Source organism: Hylobates moloch, unplaced genomic scaffold (assembly GCF_009828535.3).
Source record: "Hylobates moloch isolate HMO894 unplaced genomic scaffold, HMol_V3 SCAFFOLD_16, whole genome shotgun sequence".
Lineage (NCBI taxonomy): Eukaryota > Metazoa > Chordata > Mammalia > Primates > Hylobatidae > Hylobates > Hylobates moloch.
The window spans coordinates 24,451,383-24,473,375 of NW_026652291.1; the positions used below are offsets into that span (position 1 = coordinate 24,451,383).

At 40.3% G+C, this 21,993-nt stretch overlaps 2 protein-coding genes across 16 annotated transcripts in view; one reads left to right on the plus strand and one right to left on the minus strand.

Moving 5' to 3' along the window:
• TSHR (thyroid stimulating hormone receptor) overlaps positions 1–1,883 on the minus strand; it is a 175,024-nt gene extending 173,141 nt beyond the window's left edge. For all 3 annotated transcript variants that reach the window (XM_032179774.2, XM_032179776.2, XM_032179775.1), the window contains exon 1: positions 1,656–1,883. In XM_032179774.2, coding sequence (XP_032035665.1) covers positions 1,656–1,825 — 170 coding nt within the window. In that variant the 5' untranslated portion in view covers positions 1,826–1,883. The remainder of the gene's footprint in view (positions 1–1,655) is intronic.
• A 13,071-nt stretch (positions 1,884–14,954) lies between these two features.
• CEP128 (centrosomal protein 128) overlaps positions 14,955–21,993 on the plus strand; it is a 447,534-nt gene continuing 440,495 nt past the window's right edge. For all 13 annotated transcript variants that reach the window (XM_058429721.1, XM_058429723.1, XM_058429719.1 and 10 more), the window contains exons 1-2: positions 14,955–15,121; positions 17,151–17,306. The gene's annotated coding sequence lies outside the window, so the exon portion shown is untranslated. The remainder of the gene's footprint in view (positions 15,122–17,150; positions 17,307–21,993) is intronic.

Consider the following 21,993-nt stretch of genomic DNA (forward strand, 5'->3'; position numbering starts at 1 on the left):
CACTTAAGCTTTTTTTTTTTTTTTTTTTTTTTTGAGTGTCTAAGTAGTTCCAGGGTTTCAGGAATTCAGGGTTGAATGGCAGTGTCCCTATGTTAGAGAAGCTTGTGTCCTGCTTGGGTGGGCATGCAAATAAATAACAAGTTACAAGAAAATAAACAATGTCTAAGGGCTAGGGTTAGGTTCATGCACAGAACGCTGTTGGGAAGGAGGGTATAGCTTACCCAGCCTAAATGTCATGGGTCAGGAGAAGCTTCCTGCAGGGTTGATCCAGGATCTGGATCTGGGAGTAGGCATTAGCCGGGTGAAGAAATGGGGGAAATGTGCTTTAGGCAGAGGGGCCAGAAAGTGGGAAGAAAGGCAAGGGCAGCTGTAACAGCAGGGACCTTTGGGGAAGGGCCAGAAGTTCTTCTCAGCAGGAGGGGGAAGTTAGAGAAATTAGGAGCAGTGAGGTTGGAAAGACTTGACGAGGTCTGGAAAGATCTGGTAGGCTGCACAAAATAATTTTATTCTAGAGGTGACAAGCAACCCATGTAGAGGAGTAATCAAGAGGCCATTACACCTTTTACACATTTTATTCTGTGGCGACATGGAGAATGACTACCACACTGTTTGGAGGTTATTGAACTAATTAATTCAGGTGTGCTAAGAAACTAGGATATCTCTGAGCACAGAAATATATCTCTGTGCTGAAATATTCATCTACTGTTGAATAGTCTTCATGAGCTAAATTCTTGAGAAAATCTAGAGGTGCAACTTTCCCATTTCTTTTCATCTTTCGACATTTTCTTTAATAACCTGCACTTTCTTATCTTAACTGGATTTAACCAGCCTAGGTTGTTTTACTATCTTTCTGTTCTATTTTTAACCAATCAAGAGAGACTTTATTCCCTTGGTTTTCTCTACAATTTCAATGATCACTGATTTAAATTGCTGTTAAGAAACAGGTTGTGTGTGTATAATCTTATTTAACATTAGGTTTCTAATTTGGTAACATTTAACAAGCAGATAAATGTACTATACTTTCATGAAATTTCATTTATACCTCTATCATGCCTATCACAAAGCAGGGTTCTGGATGTACTATTTCACTGGCAGTTCACATTTGAGTAAGTAACTTACAGACACTGTACAGATAGTTCATTTTTAAAAGGGCTCCTGATTAAACCTTTGTCAACAATTTGATGAATCAGCAGAACTGCTAAGATAACCTGCCATCTAGAGAAACAAAAAGGAGAAATACATATTTTTGCAATTTTTTATTATCCAAGATAAGATCAAAAAGGTCAGTTCCTGAGATGCCATTATCCTTATTAATTCAAATGAAACAGATTCAACCAGGGTTAGGCAAAGTGCTGAATAGCAGCTTGTTGGAAAGAACAGCTCTCACAGTCATTGTACACCAAAGTTTTGTAACCTTTTCCTGTGTTGGGAATGAGGATGTCAACAATGATACCTTCCCAAGTGTGGGCGATTAAGCTTTTAGCACACACACACATCTACACACACACACACATCCACACACACACACACACACACACACACACACACACACACACTACTTCGGGCTGTTATTGAGCTGCTTTTGTGCACTTCGGGCCACCTCTGCAGATGCCCTTGGTCTCTGGGTCCTACCCTGATCTCTCCCGGGTACTCACAGAGTCTGCGTACTGGGCGGTAAGCTGGGGATGCGTTGAATATCCTTGCAGGTGACTCTGAAGTCCTCCTCCTGATGGCACTCGCAGGGTGGAGACGAACACCCCTTTCCGCCCAGATCCCTGGGCAGGGCGAGCAGCAGCACCAGCTGCAGCAAGTCCGCCGGCCTCATTTTCCACGGGACTCGGGGCTATTTCTCCATCCTCCGAAATCGCCTCATTCTGAGCTCTCTGCACCTCGGGTTACCCCAGGCCAGAGGAGACCCGGGAGCGGGAGGGGTGGGAAGAGGGAGGGCTCCAGGGGGCTGTGACCTCACCACTGTAGAGGAGGCTGGAGAAGGGGAAAAAGAGGCACTTAAGTGCTCCGCTTCCCTAGGCAACCTTCACCCAAACAAGCCTGCCTGCTTCACTTTCCTTGGCTGGACCCACGCAGTCCGCTCCGTCTGTTCCCTGACACCCAACACCAGTCCTGGCTGTCCCCTCTGTTTTCCAGCCCGCCCCACCCCGCGCCCCTCCCATTAGTTCTCTCCAAAGCCTAGTTTAGATGCCCTCTCCTTTCCTCGTCTTTAAATCCAAGGAGCCACCTTCCCTTGCGTGTAGCCTTCTAGACACCTGACTGCCTGGGAGCCACTCGCACGCACTCCTTATCCAGAGAAAGTCCCCCCGGAGTGGACTGTCCCCGGGCGGACCAATGTCCTGCAGAACTTCAACTCCTCCTGGCCAGAGACACCTCTGCTGAGAGTCAGAGGTGGGCACGCAGCCCTGGCCAGCCTGCGGTGCGGCCGAAGCCGTCGCCCTGCACCCCTGGAGGATTCTCGTTGCTACCCAGCTGCTGGGGCAACTCTGGTGCTGGAGTCGACTGGCAGCGGCCGCCTCACAGTGCAGCCCGCGGCTCCGCGAGGCAATTCAGGAACTGAACTTCAGGGCCATCTGCTGGGAATAATCGGGAATGGCAGAAATAGTTCCAGGTTCCCTGACTGGGTCCAGTATGGAAATTCTGGTCGACCCAGGAATTTTATTGAGCCATATTACCCCTGGAAGATGGGAAGAAAAATAATACTTAAGTGGCATACTCACCATTCTTCGCACAGTAGCCAAAAAGATCATTACAAACATAAATCAGATTGTGCCTATTTCCTTCTTAAAAGTCTTCAATCACTTATTCCTCTTGGGATAAAAGGAATGTCAATTCCTTCTATACTGCATAATTCCTTTTATATGAACTTGGCTAGGACAGAAAGGAAAAAGCTGTGGTGATGGAAATCAGAATAAAGGTTAAGAAATATTGACTAGAAAAAGACAGGAGGGAACACCCAGGGTTTCCATATCTTAATTAGGCTGGAGGTTAAGTGGATGTATACATTTATCAAAATTCATTAAACTGTACATTTAAAATATGTGTATTCCAAATTTTACAGAAGCTTTATTCATAACCACTAAACGAACCAAGTGTCTCGCGACTAGATAATGGATAAACAAACTCTGATACCTACACATTGGAATACTATTCTGCAATAAAAATGAATGAACTGCTGATACACCATGCACACATTTTTTTCTTTCTTTTTTTCTTTTGAGATGGAGTCTTGCTCTGTCTCCCAGGCTGGAGTGCAATGGCACGATCTTGGCTCACTGCAACCTCCGCCTCCTGGGCTCAAGCGATTCTCCTGCCTCAGCCTCCCGAGTAGCTGGGATTACGGGCGCCCGCCACCACGCCCGGTTAATTTTTTGTATCTTTAGTGGAGACAGGGTTTCACCATGTTGGCCAGGCTGGTCTGGAACTCCTAATCTTGTGATCTGCCCACCTCAGCCTGCCAAAGTGCTGGGATTACAGGCATGTGCCACCATGCCCGGCCGTATTTATCATCTTTTTAATTTACTCCTTCATTGGATTTGCTAAAATTCTGTTTAAAAGTTTTACATAGACGTTCACAAAGGATAGTAGTCTGTTATTTTCTTTTCTGTAACTTCTTTGTCAAATTTTGGTATGAGGGCAATTAATTCTTCCATCACAGAATAAGCTGGGAAATATTCCTTCCTCTTTAAATTTCTGCAGGAGTTTGTGTAGAACTGATATCATTCCTTTCTTACTTATTTGGTAGAATTCACCAGTGAAGCTATTGGAACCTGGCATTTTCCTTATTGGAAGGTTTTTAACTATAAATCCAATTTTTAAACATAGATTTAGGGCTATTCAAGTCATATAATTCTTCTTGAGGTAGCCTGGGCAGTTTGTGTCATATAATGAATTTGTCTATTTCATCTAAATTGTTGAATTTATTGGCATGAGTTTGTTCATATTCTCTTATCCTCTTATATTTATATAATCTATTCTAATGTCAACTGTGTCATACCTGATATTGATAATTTATATCTTCTTTTTCTCTCCTAAGTACTTTATCCAGAGGTTTATCAATTTTATTCATATTCTCAAAGAAGCAAATTTTTGTTTCTTAGATTATTATTTTTTCGTGTTCTATTTCATTGATATATGCTCTGATCTTTATTATTTTATTACTCAGCCTACTTGGGGTTTAATTTGCTCTTCTTTTCTTTACTTCTTAAGGTGAGGTTTCTTAAGACTGAGGTAACTGATTTGAGGCCATTTTTCTTTTATAATATTGTACGTGTGTAGTGCTGCAGACTTTCCCTATACTACTTTAGAGACATCCCACAGGTTTCGATATCTTGTAATTTCATTTTTATTCAGTTTAAAATACTTATTAGCTTTTCTTTTATATTTCTTCCTTGATTCTTTAGAAGCATGTTATTTAGTTTCCAAATATTTGAGGAATTCTCAGATATTCTGTTATTAATTTCTAATTCTGTCATACACAGGGAAAATAGTTTGTATAACTTGAACACTTTTAAATTTAGTGAGACTCATTTTATGATTCAGAATCTGGTCAATCTTGGTAAAATGTTCAGTGTGTACTTGAAAAAATAATAAGTGATCAGCTTTTGTGGAGTTGTGTGTTCTACAAATGTCATTAGGTCAAGTTGTTGATAGTATTGTTTAAGTCTTTTGTATTTTTGCTAATTTTAAAGTCTACTTGTCATATCAATTGTTGAGATATGGGTGCTGAAATTTTTTACTACAATTGGGGATTTGTTTTTTTTTCCCCCTCATTGCATTTCTATCAGGTTTTTCTTCATTCAATTTGAAGTTCATGTATTTTGACGTTCTATTATTAGGTAAATACGTGTTTGGGACTATTATTTTCTTGTTCCCTTTATTGATATTAAATGGCCTTCTTTATACCTTGTGATATCCTTTGCTCTTCAATCTACTTTTCTGTTATTGGTAGAGCCAATCCAACTTTCTTTTGATCGGCGTTATCATGGTATGCTTTTTTCGTACTTTAACCTCTTTGAGTTTTTATATTTAATGTGCAGTTCTTACAAATAACATAGAGTTGGGTCTTGCTTTCAGTCTCACCATCTCCACCTTTTGTTTGGGTTGTATAGATCATTTACATTTAATGTCATTATTCACATTAGGTTTAAGTGGATAATCTTGCTATTAGTTTTCTATTTTCTCCATTGTTATTTGATCCAATTCTCCTTTTATTTTAAACATGTTTGGACTCATTAAGGAACTTTTATGATTCCGTTTTATCTTCTTTGCTGAATCTTAGCTATAACTGGTTATTATACTCATTGCATTAAGGTTTATAGCATGTACGTTTAAGTTATCATAGTCTACATTCAGTTGATACTGTACCAATTTATATGTGGTTTAAAAGAACCCTTCAACACTATACTTGTTGAATGCTTGTTTATACTCCATTTCTCCTCTCCTGCCTAACCTTTATGCTTCTGTCACCATACATTTTACTCATGCATGGGTTATAAATCCCATAATACAGTGTTATCATCTTTTAAAGGGATTCCAATAATAAGACAGTTACCCCTTCTGGTCTTTCTCATTCCTTAGTATTGATCCATATTTTTCACTGCTGTCACTTTCCTTTTGCTTGAATGACATTCATTAATTTTTTTATCATACATGTCTGCTGGTTATAAATTATTCCAGCTTTTCTGTGTCTGAAAAAGTATTAATTTTGTCTTCTTTTTAAAAAAGGATATCATCACTAGGTATAAATTATAGATTGACATTATTTTTAACTTTCATTACTTAAAAAACATTGCTTCATTTTCTTGTTGCTTGCAAGGACAAATCTTATGTCAAAATTTTCTTTGCTCCTTTATAATTTGCCCCCCCTTTTTTTTTCTTACTCGGGAAACTTTTCAGATTTTGTCACTGGTTGAGAGCAATTTGACTTAATGTGCCTTGATGTACTTTTCTTCAAGTTTCCTGTGCTTGGGGTATTTTGAGCTTCTTGATTTGTGTGTTTATGGTTTTCATCAGACTTGGAAAATTTTTAGCCATTGTTTCTCCATTTCTGCATATATGTTTTTCCCCCCTTATCACTTTCCTCTCCTTTGAGCATTCCAATTATTGCACTTATTAGGCTAATTGAAATTGTCTCACGAAGAGAATATTGATGCTTTTCTCAGTAAAAAATTATTTTTCTTTTTGTCTTTGATTATGGATAGTTTCTTTTGCTATGTCTTCAGGTTCAGTATTCTTTTTTGTCCTCCCGTAATATTTAATTGGCCACTAATCCCATCCAATGTCTTTTTTATCTCATAAATTGGATTTCCATCTCCAGAAGTTCAATCTGGGGCTTTTTTCATATTTTCCATGTCTCTTTGTATAATACTTTTTGAACATCTAAAATACAATAATTGCCTTGATATTTATCTTAGTTTCCTAAGGCTGCTGTAACAAAGTACCACAAACTTGATGGCTTTAAACAAGATAAATTAATTTGTTCACAGTTCTGGAGGCTAGAAGTCTAAAGTTAAGGTGTTGGTGGGGCCTACTTCCTCTGAGAGTTCTGTGGGTGGATGTTTCCTTGACAGTTCCTAGCTTCTAGTGGTCGCTGGGAATCCTTGACATCCTTTGGGTTATATCACTGCAACCTCTCCTCTGTCATCATCAGGCATTCTCTTTGTGTGTCTCTGTGTCCAAATTTCCCTCTTTCTACAAGGACATCAGTCATTGTATTTGGGTCCATGCTAATTCATTATAACCTCAACTTAATTTAAATATCATTAAAGATACTATTCCCAAATAAGGTCACATTCACAGATACTGGGCATCAGAATTTCAAGATATCTTTTTGGGGAACAAAACTCAACATGCAACAGTGTCCTCATTTGATAATTCGAATATATATATATTTTTGTCAATTCTGGGTCAGTTTAGATTGGTTGATTTTTCTCCTGAAAATGGGTTGCATTTTCTGTTTCTTTGTATGCCTGATAATTTTTGTTTGGATGGCAGATATTGTAAATATTACCCTTTTTGGCACTGGAATTATTTCATTCATGTAAATATTCTTGAGATTTGTTGTCAGATGTAAATTACTTTGAAACAATTTGGGATTTGTGGATCTTGGTTTTAAGCTTTATTAGGTGGGACTAGCACAGCATATAATCTAGGGCTAATTATTCCTCATTCCTGAGGCAAGACCCTTCTGATTACTCTACCCAGTGTTCCAAGAATTATGAGATATTTCAAATCTGACTGGTGGGAAGAGTCACTCTTCCTGGTCCCCTGTGAGCAACAGACAATTTTACCTCCAATCTTGCTAGTTGCTTTTTTTTTCCAGCCTCATTTTTTTTCACGTGTGTATAATGATTAGTACTCTGCTGAATCTTCCATGGAGACCATTTATATTTCTCTGAAGTTTTCTCTACATAGCTCTCTACCTCCTGTAGTTTGTCCTGCAAACTCCACCTACCTGCATCTTCCCAAACTCTCAGCTTTGTCTCCCCAATTAAAGAATCCACTGGACTCTGCCTGGGTTCCCTCTCCTTGCACCATGACCTGGAAACTCTCTCAAGGCAGTAAGTTGTGGAAATCATAAGGCTTGCTTTATTTGTTTCCTGTCTTTTGGGGATCATGGTCTTTCTTGGTACGATAACCACTGCCTTGAAAAGCATTGCTTCTTATATCTTGCCTGTTTTTTTGGTATAATTCTGGTGGGAGGGTAAATCTGGTCTCTGTTACTCCACCTTTGCTGGGAACAGAAGTGGTATGCTGAAATCTATAATATTTTATATCAAGATTTAGACAGCATGAAATTGGCTTAGTGGCAATTATAATGTAGGCAAAAACTCTCATGCTTACAGTTTCAGTTCAGCAAATTGGAACATGGCTTAAGGCTAACCATGTTCTAATAGTCTGCTCAACAAATTACTCAACAAATTGCTATGACAATTAATAAGACAGTTTTCTTTCCTTAGCATAACTTTTAAAATGGGGCAAATAAACACATGAGATAAGACAATGACCAATCTTTGTGATCAGGTTAAATAAAGAGAAAAGCGCACTCAGGTCCCTTAAACACATGCACAAAATCCTTTTAAATGTAACAAATGGCTATAAAACACTACTTTTATAGTGTTATGGAATGGCTATAGAACACTACTTTTTCCTTCTTGTAGAGGAATTATTAGCATGGTTCAAATATTAGAAAGTGGTGCTTGGCAATTTATGCCTTTCTGTGTTTTATCTTTTTTCAAAAAGTACCCATTAAAGGGGAGCATTTCACTAGCCCCATTCCATAACCTCTTTATTGATTAGTTATATGCCTAACTACAGAAATGTTTTGCAATTTTGGTTTAGTACATTAATAGTGGCTCACTTTGACCTAAATGCATGTGAATTACTGTGTTTTATATCTGTGATGCTCTTGGCAGTGATAATTACCTATAATTAGTAAGTGTGTGGCTGAAAAGAACTTCATGGGATCAACAGGACTTCAGCACAAAGAATGGCTAAAGATGATTCCTTGAGTAGTAGGCAATATTATCCTTGCAATATTATCCTTGCAATATCTTGTTTTTTTATCTGGACTCTTCTTAAACTTGAAGGTAACTTGCAAACATGATGTAGAAAAAGTCAACAACCATTTATGATTGTTTTCTGCCAATGTAAAGAGAGTGAATTTCACCACTGACTTCACTGAGAGAGAAATTTGAGTAGTTCTATGTAGTCCCACCTAATCAAGATTTGGGGGATTTCCCTTTTACTTACCTATAACATCATACCTGGTGTCTTCTGTCTTACGACTTGTAACTGTGCAGTGATACTATAAGGGAGCTTGACCATCTCTGTTGGCTAGAGGGAACGAAGCAAAATCCAGTGATATAGATGGTCATCACTTGTGCTGGACAGTCACCAAGAACAATGCAGGCTACTTTTGAAGTAACATCCTACTCTGATGCCTATGGGCAGCACAGGTAGGTTCAAGCTATGAATAGTGGTTGCTTGAGTGGACGCTAGGCACTCTGTCAACATAGACTTTCTCCCTACGACCGCCGGTCTGCCTCCCCAACCTCCTATTCCTCCATTTCCAGGACCCCCTTCTTCTCTGTTATCACATTCCTAGTCAGGAACCTCTTTTCTCTTGGGGGGAATCTCTTTTCTTTTTGTTCATGGTATTTCCTTCCAAATCATTTGTTTATAGCATGACTCCTTTGTGACAGCAGGGTTGGCTTCATGGGTTTGTGACCTGTGCAATCACTCAGGGCCCTGTATTCAGAAAGGCCCAGTGCTTAGTTTAATGCTGTGTTGTTGCCATTTTGACATCTTAATCAGTTTTGCAAAAGGGCTTAACATATTCATTTTTCACAGGGTCCTACAACAAATTATACAGCCTGTCCTATCTGAGAATGTTTGTGTTTAATATTCAAAATCCAGGAAGAAAATGCTTCATTTTCTTCTTCTTTTTCTTTCTCAACTCCCCTCCCTTTCTGCTTTCTGTGGTCACATCCCATCTCTAAGGCCGTGAGTGCAGAACAGTGTAGCTGACAGAAATGGAGATAAGGAGAGAGCCAAGGTGAAGAAAACATTTGAGGAAAATTTTGGTATTTCGAATACATTTTTGTGTCACATGGACATAGTTAGTGTGCTGTTGTATTAGTCCATTCTCACACTGCTATAAAGAAGCACCCGAGACTGTGTAATTTGTGAAGAAAAGAGGTTTAATTGACTCATAGTTCCATAGGCTGTACAGGAAGCATGGTTAGGGAGGCCTCAGGAAACCTACAATCATGGTGCTTTGAAGGGTGAGGAGGAAGCAAGCACCTTTTTCACATGGCAGAGTGGGAGAAAGGGAGAGAGAAGGGGGAAGTGCTACACACTTTTAAACAACAGTTCTTGTGATAACTCACTCACTATTATGAGAACAGCAAGGGGGAAATCCACAGCTATGATCCAATCACCTCCCACCACGTCCCACCCCCAACATTAGGGATTGCAATTCCATGTGACATTTGGGTGGGGACACAGAACCAAGCCATATCAGCTGTTGGTGTTTCATAGTTGTATAAATTTCGAAGTTATTGGTGAAATAAAACTTCGGTCCCTTCTCCTTGAAACAGTACTACCTCTGTCTGCCACCCACAGCTTCTTACAAAATAGCTGTCTTCTCTTCTCTACATTTATTCATTCTAGATGAGCTGGGTTAGGATGGTCATGTCAATGCTTTTAGACTAGCCCCATTCCAGAACCTTTTTATTGATTAGTTCACCTAGGTATTTAATGTTTCGTATGGTTCAAAAGTGTTTCTGATGAAACTTCTCAAGAAACTAGATCTAGAATTAGCATCTTGGATCTTACAGGCTGGTGATCTCTTTAGTATAACCTTAGTCAAGGCTCTTTAGATTTCAATCAGCAGAACTAATCTTAGGCTTCAAAAGGGAAATCATCACGAGGCAACAAGGTATTAATAAATTCTTTGTTCTAAGTGTCTAGAACAAAATAATAGAGTACCAATATTCATGGAACTAACATTTTTAGGATGTCATAGTATTTTGTCAGCTTACATATAATGTCAGCTTACATTCAATAATGCTTACCATGAATTAGACACTAGGCTTAGTGCTTTACACACATTAATTTATTTTATCCCCCAAACACCTCTACACATGAAGTGCTATTTTTATTGTCCACATTTAGAAGAGGAAGAAATGAAGGCACAGAATGATTAAGTAACTTGTTTCAAGTAACATTGCTGATAGGTATTATAACGGACTTGAATCCAAAGTGGTTTGGGTCCAGAATCTGTGCATTTAACCACCTCCAGTTGCCACTAGTGTATTGTGGAAAACAAGTACAGGAAATACAAGTGGGAATAACAAGGCTTGGATGCAGGAACTTGGAAGTTGTCAGGAACCGGGGCTGTATTCTCTTGGGCTTATTTCCTCGTGGTTGTGTAGTTTATTTCCTTTCACTGCTTTACTCACTTCTCTCTGTCTCTGCAGGTTAGCATTATCAGCTGCTTCTTGAACACAGGTGAAGATGGTCACCTCTCTGTGGCGGCCTCAGCTCTTACCTGTACATCAAGACTATTCTAGCAACCAATTGGGAACTTGAGTCCCCATTTTAAATTCTGAAAGGATAAAGAGGCTGATTGGCCCAAATTGTCTCAGGTGTCTGTCTACTCCTTGTCTAATCAGCCACGGTGAGGCAGGTAGGGGCTTTGTATAACACAAACAAGGCTATACGGGCCCAACACTGTGGGTAGAATCATTCCCAGCTAAGCGGTGATGTGGGTGAGGCATATCAAAACTATCTCCCACATCTACCTCAATCAAGGTATTATGTAATGAGAAGATCATTGATGACACTAATCCTGAATAGGTACAATTTTGGGGAAAACATGTTGAAACCTTAATGCCCCATGTTTCTGTTTTTGAAAATGGGACCCTTAAGGAGGTAGTTAAGTTTAAATTAGGCTATAGTATAAAGTTCTAATTCAATACAATGGGTGTTGTTACAAGAAGAGAGAGAAACCATGTATGTGCTCATACAGGGAAAAGCCTATCTGAGGATGCAGAGAAAAGATGGATCCTGCAAGCCAAAGGCAGAGACCTTAGCAGAACCTAAACTTGCTGACACCTTGATCTCGGACTTGCAGCCTTCAGAACTGTGGGAAATAAATTTTTGTTGTTTAAGTCACCCATTCTGTGGTATTTAATCAAATCCCTAGTAAACTAATATATCATGTAACCTCTGTGTGCCCCTATCTATAATACATGGTTTGCAAAAGAAGGGTGCTGCAAATGATACTTGTATTAGTTTGTTTTCACCCTGCTATGAAAAACTACCTGTGACTGGGTGATTTATAAAGGAAAGTGGTTTTTTTGTTTTGTTTTGTTTTTGAGACAGACTCTTGACTCTGCCGCCCAGGCTGGAGTGCAGTGACGCGATCTCGGCTCACTGCAAGCTCTGCCTTCAAGGTTCACGCCGTTCTCCTGCCTCAGCCTCCCGAGTAGCTGGGACTATAGGCAGCCACCACCACGCCTGGCTAATTTTTTGTATTTTTAGTAGAGACGGGGTTTCACTGTGTTAGCCAGGATGGTCTCGATCTGCTGACCTCGTGATCCGCCTGCCTCGGCCTCCCAAAGTGCAGGGATTACAGGCATGAGCCACCGCACCTGGCAAAGGAAAGTGGTTTAATTGACTTACAGTTCTGCATGGCTGGGGACGCCTCAGGAAACTTACAATCATGGCAGAAGGGGTAGCAAACACATCCTTCTTCACATAGTGGCAGGAGACAGAAGTGGGCAAAAGCCTCTTATAAAACCATCAGATCTCCTGAGAACTCACTCACTATCATGAGAACAGCATGGGGGAACTGCCCCATGACCTAATCACCCCTCACAAGGTTCCTCCCCCAACATGTGGGGATTACAACTCAAGATGAGATTTGGGTGAAGACACAGAGCCAGACCATATCAATACTCTTTGTGGGTTTTTCCAAATCTAAGCTCAGATGATTCTGCTTGAGTATGGTATTGTGTTTGTATAATGTGTGTTGGCCATACTGATTAAAAGTAATACATATCTTTTGGAGTTATGAGTCAATTTCATGTAAAATCTATTTTGTTGGCTTTAACTCATTTTGTCTATTTTGTTAAGACATAAAAAACGAAGATTCGGTGATGTGACTTCACTACTTTTTTTTTTTTTTAAGATGGAGTCTTACTCTGTCACCAAGGCTGGAGTGTGATGGCACCATCTCAGCTCACTGCAACCTCTGCCTTCCGGGTTCAAATGATTCTCCTGCTTCAGCCTCCCGAATAGCTGGGATTACAGGTGCCCACCACCACACCTGGTTAATTTTTGTATTTTTAGTAGAGACGGGGTTTCGCCATGTTGGCCAGGCTGGTCTCGAACTCCTGACCTCACGTGATCCACCCACCTCGGCCTCCCAAAGTGCTGGGATTACAGGCGTGAGTCAGCACTCCCGGCCTGACTTCACTACATTTTTTTGGGATGCCACATCTGTTGACTGAGAGCACACCACAGCTGACAAACAGCTGCTATGAATTTAATAACATATTTAAGCATTTCTTGATCAAAATGAACTAAAATATCTGATTTTTAACCCTTTGGTCCCAGTTGTGTCCTGTAATGTTTGATTTATTTGGTTAATATCACTTTGAAAAATAAGGCCTCTAGAATAGAATCCAATTCTCTAAATATGGTTGAACCAGGGAGGAAAAGCTGTGGATAATCAGTTTTTATTAGTGTAGCTCGTGATTACATTAGCTCTTTTGGTAGACATTTCTCCTGCAGTTGGTCTGCTTATCACTTCTTCAGAAAGTTTCTCTTTGATGTCTTTCCATAGAAACCTATGCAGTATTCTATTACACAGAGATTTGTAATCATTTATTTTCTTTTTCTCTCACATGGCTCTGAGCAATTTGAAAGCAAGGTCTATGTTGTTTATTTATTTTCACTGCACGTTCAGTGTCTAAAACAATGTCTGGATCCTAGAAATATCCAGCATACATTTGCTGAATTACATGAATGAATAGAATTGTTTTGAAAGTTAAAATGTTTACAAATAAACAGTTATTATTATGCTTCTGCATGCATATGGGGCAATTTTATGGTTGTTCTGAATTATCTTAAACTCTGTCTGGTGGAGTGTATTCTTGAGGAACAATTTCAAGTAAGCAGCTTGAAGATAGTTGCAAATGCATACGAGGTCTTTAGAAGAATTATTTTATATTCAAACCAATATGAGATAGTTTTATGTCTCACTGTTGGCCAGAAAAAAATATTTGAATAATTCGACTATATCAAATTTATGTGCTAATTATTTATGACTCTGCCTGTTGGGAGGGAGGGGTAAGGAGGGATGGAAGGAAAGGGGGAGAGAGAGAAAGAAAGAGAGAGAGGGATATGAACGGAGAAGGGCAAGTGAGGAAAGGGTGAGAAGGAAGATAAAAATTTTAAAAAAAGGTTCGGTCCCTTTGAAGGGCTAATAGAGGGCACCAACTGGGAAATGGATTATAGAGCACAGAATTATTAAATTAAGGAACCCTTGTTATTAAACATGATCTAGCTCTTCTTCACGTAGCCAGGAAAGCTTTCACAGATCAGGTAATATTTGAGTTTAGCCTCAAAGAAGGAAGGGGAAGTGGTCTTTTTGGCAGAGAAGAAGGGCAATTGACATGACTAATTTAATTGTTACTTCTTAGCTTTCCAAAGTTCAGTTTTTTATTGAGGTTTTCATTCTCTTCGTGACTGAAACCAACTCCCCTGAGTGGAAAACATTTCTTTTATGTTCTAGAGTGAGGAGATGACACCCAGACTGAAGTAGCAGCAGTAATGAGTTGACAGCCTCACATCTACTTTTGGCGTGCCGTGAATAAGCCATATGATCTTAGGCAAGTCCCTTACTCTTTCCAGGCCAAACAGGTTGGACTACATAATCTTCTCCGTTCCCGTCCGCTTCTAAGAATTTGTGAGTCGTTGGAAAAATATACTGGACCCTGGTATTACAGGGATTTTTACATTTCAGTGCTAGAAATTGTCTTTCCCTGTCCTCCCACCGCTCCCTTGCCCTTTTTCTACTACTTCCCCATCTTACCGTAGTCCTGGGGGACTCCTTTTGTTCCCCAAGGAGTAAAATTACAGTCAAGGCTAACGAAGCATTTTTATTCACTTTCTATCTGCAGTTTGTCTCCTACAAAGGAGGCTGGTCCTTTAAAAAAAAAAAAAAAATAGAGCAGGGCAAGAGGGCGCGGCCGAGGGATCAGGCTTTTTTCCGGGAAAGTTACCCGAAGGCCTGCTGTATGGCATCCTGGGATTTGCAGTTCCTTTTCAGGACGCTCTCCCTTAGTAACTCCTTGATCGTGAGGCCGAGATGGACTACAACTCCCAGAGGGCCAAGCGGCGGCAGCGGGGTCCTGCACTCTCGCTGTGGCTGGGCGGCTAGTTCAAGTTGCCATAGCTGCGAGTCTGGGGAGAGCAGAGTCGGTTGAGTCGCTGCGTTTGGTCAGTTGCACCTTCTGGGTCACTGGTAGCCGCGGGAGCCGGGTGGAGCCTAGGCGATGATCCGGCATTAAGGAGCTGGGGTCATCCTCCGTCTCAGGTACCTGCCCCCACCTCCCCCTTGCCCTTTTTCGACCACTTCCCCGTCTTACTGTAGATGTTTTAGTCCCACTTCCCCTAGTCCCTGGGGTGGGGACCTCAGAGCGGCGCGGGATCTGGGGTGGGGCAGTGGATGGGTGGAGTATGTGCAGAGGTGAGGGGAGACGGCGCGCTTGTCATCCCGAGGCCTCCCTCCCTCGGCAGGGGTGTCCGCGGTCAGGTCCTGGCCAGGTTACCCAGCGAATCTGGACTACATTGTCCTTCCTTTGGGAGCAGCTTACTCTTCCGCTAGCATCTTGAAGCTTTAAGGGACAGGAGATTGGACTCATTCGGTAGGTCCTCCAGAGAACCGTCTGACATTTGCTTGCCTGTCCTGCTATAGAACTTGATTTTTTTTTTTAATACCTGTTTTGTAGTCACAGAAAGCTTGCTACTCTAGGGAACGCTGTATTAGTGACCTCTCTTTCCCGTGCCATCTTGGGAGTTGCCCCAGCCTTAGCTGTTAGCAGTCCCTTAATTGAATTATTTCGTAAAAATACCTGACATTTAATCCCAGCTGCATCTTTTATTGGTTTGATGGAGCCAATCTGTTATGTAGGCGTCTGGTAAAAGCTTACCATTAATTGCAGCATTGATTTGAGTATTATGTAAAGTATCTAACACAGTGCCTGCACCCTGAAAGTGCTCAGCATTTGTTGTTTATTTTTATTAATTATGCAGATTAGTGTTGTCTAATACAAATAGAGTGTGAGCCAGTCAGGTGAATTTAAATTTTGTAGTACCCACATTAAAAAAGTAAAAAGAAACTGGTGAAATTAATTTTAATAGTTTATTTAGCACAATATAGAAAAATGTTTTCAATGGAATAAATATAAAACTTACTGAGATTTTTACTTTTTTTTTGAGAAGGAGTCTGGCTCTTTTGCCCAGGCTGGACTGCAGTGGCGCTGTCTGGGCTCACCGCAACCTCCACCTCTTGGGTTCAAGCAATTCTCCTGTCTCAGCCTCCGGAGTAGCTGGGATTACAGGCACTTGCCACCATGCCTGGCTATGCATTAAAAAAATATATTTTAAGTCATCAAAATCTGGTGTGTATTTTACATGTATAGTACATGTCTGTTTGACCTGGCAAGAGCAAGAGCTTAGTAGCCATGTGTCTAGTGACTGCTGTACTGGACAGCACAGAGATAAGGTTAAAACTTGGCAGTTTCACATTGGCACACATAAATTTGGTTGTGCCTGTGACTCATGGGTGATGGTGGCTGTTTTGTTAGAAGAGTGAAGTGTTCACTGTGCCTATGTTCTCTCACTGTATCTTGTCTGCCATTGCATAACCTAGGTCTCATTGAACTGTTTCTTGACAGTTTATTTTGATTAACTTTTTCAGAATACCATTTTTTTTCTTGAAATGATTTATAGATGTATTCCCAGATCTACCTTTTATGTAGACAACTCCCAGTTCTCTGGATCACTTCCTGTGGATTCCTACAGATTGCTTTGAAAGTAGTCACAATTAATTGAAAATATTTCTGTCCACAGCTCTTTTCTACAACCGAAGACATTTTATTCTTATTTATTTAATTGTAGCGCTGAGTATGGGAAGAACTGGGCAGCTTATAAAATATTTCCTTTAGGAGTGTTAGACTGGCTTGGAAGTACAATTGGGTCACCACATTCAGCAGTAACATGTTAACTGTATTACCTGAGTTAGTTACCAACTTTTAGACATGCTCATGCGTAGTACTTTTGGCTAGACTTGGGCTGCGGTTCACACTGGAGCATGCACTCTCTGGCAAGCCCCAGGGATGACCAGGCATGGATGGAAGTCACCAGTGACAATATGTTGGCTGGGCACTTGGATGTGAAGAATTGTAGTGAGGTCACTTGGGCTTTTGAATGATTCTAGGAGCATTTTCTCTATTCTGTGTTATGCCATAGTCTGTACATAGGGACCTAATTTTCATATTTCATTATTTAAAAATGTTTAAAGTTGTAGGTATGTCTTACCTCCTTGTTTCGTTTATTTGTAGGTGGTTTGGGGAAAGTGTAGGAGCAGCCAAAGATCATCTGCTTGACTAGGCCTTTTGCCCTGAACCTCATGAAGAAATGATAGGAGGCAGACATATGTGCCTAAAAAGAGCGTCGAGCTCAGAGAAGAGCAACTCGGAGTTTTGGGGGTGTGCTTTGTAAGTATGCTTTCTCCCTGAGTTTCTGAGATAACACATTTTTTGCATATTTATGGTAGAAAAGACTATGCCAAGAAATAGAGTTTTGGGAGCAAGAAGCCCCTTCTAATATAGAGTTTAAAAATACACTATCGAATGGTTGTGTGTGCAATGTTACAAAAATTAAGGTGAACAAAGTAGATAATTTGAGATATCCTTTATAACCTTCACAAAAGCAACAGTGATGTACCTGTTTCTGTTAAACAAGGAATTGAGAACCTATTTTGTCTCAATACTCTGTCAGACACCTTTTACAGGCATTACATAATTCCTTTACCATGCTTATCTTTTACAAAGGAGGCAGTTGAGTCTCAGGTTATTTGATTTGCTTGGGATTCTGGAGCCAAAAGAATGATCATTGTTCCCAGGTCCTCTGACTCCAAATTTCAGTCCCACCCACTGCCAAGGGGCTTCATTGCTGTTTATAAGTGCCCTCTAATAGAATTTGATTCACGCTCAACATTTTTGGATTAAGTGGACCATATATGGCACAGTGTGCAGTTATTCATCTCTTTCAATGTTCAGAAAGTTCTATTATCTTTCTTAGTTTTTTTTTTTTTTAATATGGTCCTTATATTACTACTGAATAAGAGATCATTATAATTTGTGATTCCATAAATAAATTCAACATGAATTATCATTGATAATTAAGGGTGTAATGTTAAAAGTTTAAATTTACAACATAAAATAAAAATTCTGGACCTTTTTTTGGATGTCATATTGTGCTTCGATAGATAAAAGGCTCTGAAAATGGAGGAGACAACTCGGCCTCGCATACTAAACTGTGTGGCTGGCCATGGCTCACCTGTAACCATGTGGATCACGAGGTCAAGAGATCGAGACCATCCTGGCCAACATGGTGAAACCCCGTCTGTACTAGAAAATACAAAAAAATTAGCCAGGCGTGGTGGCAGGTGCCTGTAGTCCCAGCTACTTGGGAGGCTGAGGCAGGAGAATGGCATGAACCCAGGAGGCGGAGCTTGCAATGAGCGGAGATCACGCCACTGCACTCCAGCCTGGGCGACAGAGTGAGACTGTGTCTCAAAATAAAAAAAAATAAAAAAAATACTAACACTGTATATAAGATCAGTGGTGTACAAAATTTATAGGATTAGGCCAGGTGCATTGACTCATGCCTGTAATCCCACACTTTGGGAGGCGAAGGCAGGAGGATCGCTTGAGCCCAGGAGTTTGAGAACACCTTGGACAACATAGCAAGACCCCTTCTCTACAAAAAAATCAAAAAATTAGCCAGGCATGGTGGCATGTGCCTTTGGTCCCTGCTACTTGGGAGGCTGAGGTGGAATGATCACTTGAGCCCAGAAGGTCGAGGCTGCAGTGAGCTGTGATCACACTACTATACTCCAGCCTGGGTGACAGAGTAAGATGCTGTCTCAAAAAAAAAAAAAAAAAAAATTCTTAGGATTAAAGAATTTTAGGACTGGACGGGGGGACCTATTGGGGTAATCTGGTCCAGAAATTTTGGAAATAATATAAAAATAATCTAGATTTACTAGATTATTAAAAACTATATTAGCATGTATATTATAGAATACACTATCCATGTAATGTCTTGGTTGATTCTGATATAGTTTCAATACATTCATACTATTGTATAGTATGTTTTTCTTTTTTTGTAAAATGTGTCGTTACAGGTCAGCACTTACCATTCAACCTTGTCTCTTTTAACAGATACATAGTATCCCAGAGATTAGATAATTTATCGTATTCTTATCCAGTGGATTTATATTTTTTTCTTATTCTTTTACAACTGTAAAAAAATTCATTCACTGTGTTGCCCAGGCTGGAGTGAATGAATGTGCTCATGGATGAATGGATGAATGAATTAAAATTTCTGAAGAATTTCTACAGTGAAATGCTTATGCATATGTCTATACATAAAATGTATCTATATATCTATATAAATATATTCTTTTATCTTCCTAGGTTAATAGTCATAGAAATAGATTTTCTGGGTCAATGTTTATGTATATTACAGATTGATTGATTGAGACAGGGTCTCACTCTGTCACCCAGGCTGAAGTGTAGTGGTGAGATCTTGGCTCACTGCAGCCTCTACCTCCTAGGCTTGAGAAATCGTCTCACATCAGCCTCCCGAGTAGTTAGGACTACGGGTGTGCACTACCACACCTGGCTAATTTTGTTTTATTTTTTTGTAGAGACAAGGTCTCACTATGTTGCCCAGGCTCATCTGGAACACTTGGGCTCAAGCAATCCTCCTACCTTGGCCTCCCAAAATACTGTGATTACAGGCATGGGCCACTGTGCCCGGCCCGTATTATTTATTTTTACTTGTATTGCCAGGTTGTTCTCCAGAAAAGCTAATGTGGCTTTTTTTCTTAATTTTTAGTTTTTGTGGGTACATAGTAGATATACATGCTAATGTAGTTTTTGTAGTTAATACTCTTACAACAAGGTATAACCTTGCTAACCCTGCGAGTGAGAGGTTTTTTCATCTGTATAAAACAGATAGACAAGAATATCATTTTATTATTTTAATTTGTAATTATTTAGTGAAATAACAAATAACATTTGTTAGGGTCATTTGATTTCTGTGAATTGTTTGTTTATATATCTTTTGAGTCTTTTACAACTGGACTGTTCTTTTTCTTGTGTTTTTGAAAGAGCTGATTAACCCTTTGGTTCCCATATAATGCAAATATTTTTGTGAGTTTTTCTTTTAGTTTTTAAAGCTTGTTTCTGGGATCTTGTTATCACTAATTGTGAATGACTCAGACTTATCAGGCCTTTATCAGATGTGCACACCTCTGAAATTTCTATAATGCTGGTGCTTGGAGTATTTGGGAGATGGGAGTATTTGTGGTTACATGAATCCATTTAATTCATTCTGATAAACATTTTCCCATCCCTCCCTCCCTCCCTCTCTTCCTTCCTCTCTTTCTCTCTTTCTTTGGAGACGAAGTCTTGTTCTGTAACTCATGCTGGAGTGCAGTGGTGTGATCTTGGCTCACTGTAGCCTCGACCTCCCAGGTTCAAGTGATCCTCCCACTTTGGCCTGTCAAAGTGCTGTGATTGCAGGCATGAGCCACTGTGCCTGGCCTGATAAACATTTAGAATCTACTCTGCGTACAGGGTTTGCTATGAAACAGGTGCTCGTGAATGGATGAATAAGTGCTTGTGAACGAATGTGCTCATGGATGAATGGATGAGCTTTAATTCTCTGCTTGCCAGGCACTGGTCCATTTGATTCTGCCTCCTGCTCTGAGGTGCTGGACCAGGGTGTACTCCTGATGAAATTAGAGCAAAAATACAGCCTGGAACAGAGCTTGCTAGGTTTTTGTTGTGGAATAGAGATGTCTGTGTGTAAGAAAGCTTTCTACTTTGAGTCTGGGCAAGTTAACTTTTGGAAGTTGTTTCCTTACCTGTAATATCGGTTACAGCTATGTTTACTCTAGGGCTATTGTTGGGGTTACGTTAGTTAATACAAGTAAAGTGCTTAGAACAGAGCCTGGCACAGAAAAGGGCCATTTAATTGTTGAGTTATTAGTATTAATTGCTTATTTTGGCTTCTACCATGATGACCACCACCACCACTACCATCATTACTGTATTCTTTAAAAACGATTAATTTCTGTTTCACTTAAGCTAGCTCATGTGTGTTCTGTTTTTTTTTGTTTTTTTTTGTTTTTTTTTGGCAGTGGGACTTACAGCCTTGAATACAACAATAAGTACTTTATTCTTTTTGGTTTTTTTTTTTTTTTTTTTGAGACAGAGTCTTACTGTGTCTTACTCCAGAAGGCTGGAGTGCAGTGGTGTAATCTCGGCTCACTGCAACCTCTGCCTTCTGGGTTCAAACAATTCTCTTGCCTCAGCCTCTCAAATAGCAGGGATTACAGGCGCTTAGCACCACACTCAGCTAATAATTGTAGTTTTAGTAGAGACGGGGTTTCACCATGCTGGCCAGGCTGGTCTTGAACTCCTGACCTCAAGTGATCCACCCACCTTGGCCTCCCAAAGTGCTGGGATTATAGGCATGAGCCACTGTGCCCAGCCAAGCACTTTATTCTTTTTTTTTTTTTTTTTTTTTGAGACGGAGTCTCGCTCTGTCGCCCAGGCTGGAGTGCAGTGGCGCCATCTCGGCTCACTGCAAGCTCCGCCTCCCGGGTTCACGCCATTCTCCTGCCTCAGCCTCTCCGAGTAGCTGGGACTACAGGCACCCGCCACCAGGCCCGGCTAATTTTTTGTATTTTTTAGTAGAGAGGGTGTTTCACCGTGGTCTCGATCTCCTGACCTCGTGATCCGCTCACCTCGGCCTCCCAAAGTGCTGGGATTACAAGCGTGAGCCACCGCGCCCAGCCAGAACTTTATTCTTATCAGCTTATTTTGCTTTTAGGGAAGAGTACCTTTACTCACTGGTACACCTGTTTTTTTTTGTTTGTTTGTTTTTGTTTTTTGCCTTCTTGCCACTGCCATTTACATGTAACAAGTGTATTGATTAAAAAGTTGGGTTTCAGAAATAGTCTTCTTGCCTGGATTTGAATCCTGGCTCTGCCACTTAAGTTACTTTGCTTCTTTAAGCCTTAGTTCTGTTTTCTATAAAATGGGGATGATAATAATAATGTTATGAGGATCAAATGAGAGAGCGTACATAAAGCACTTAGTACAG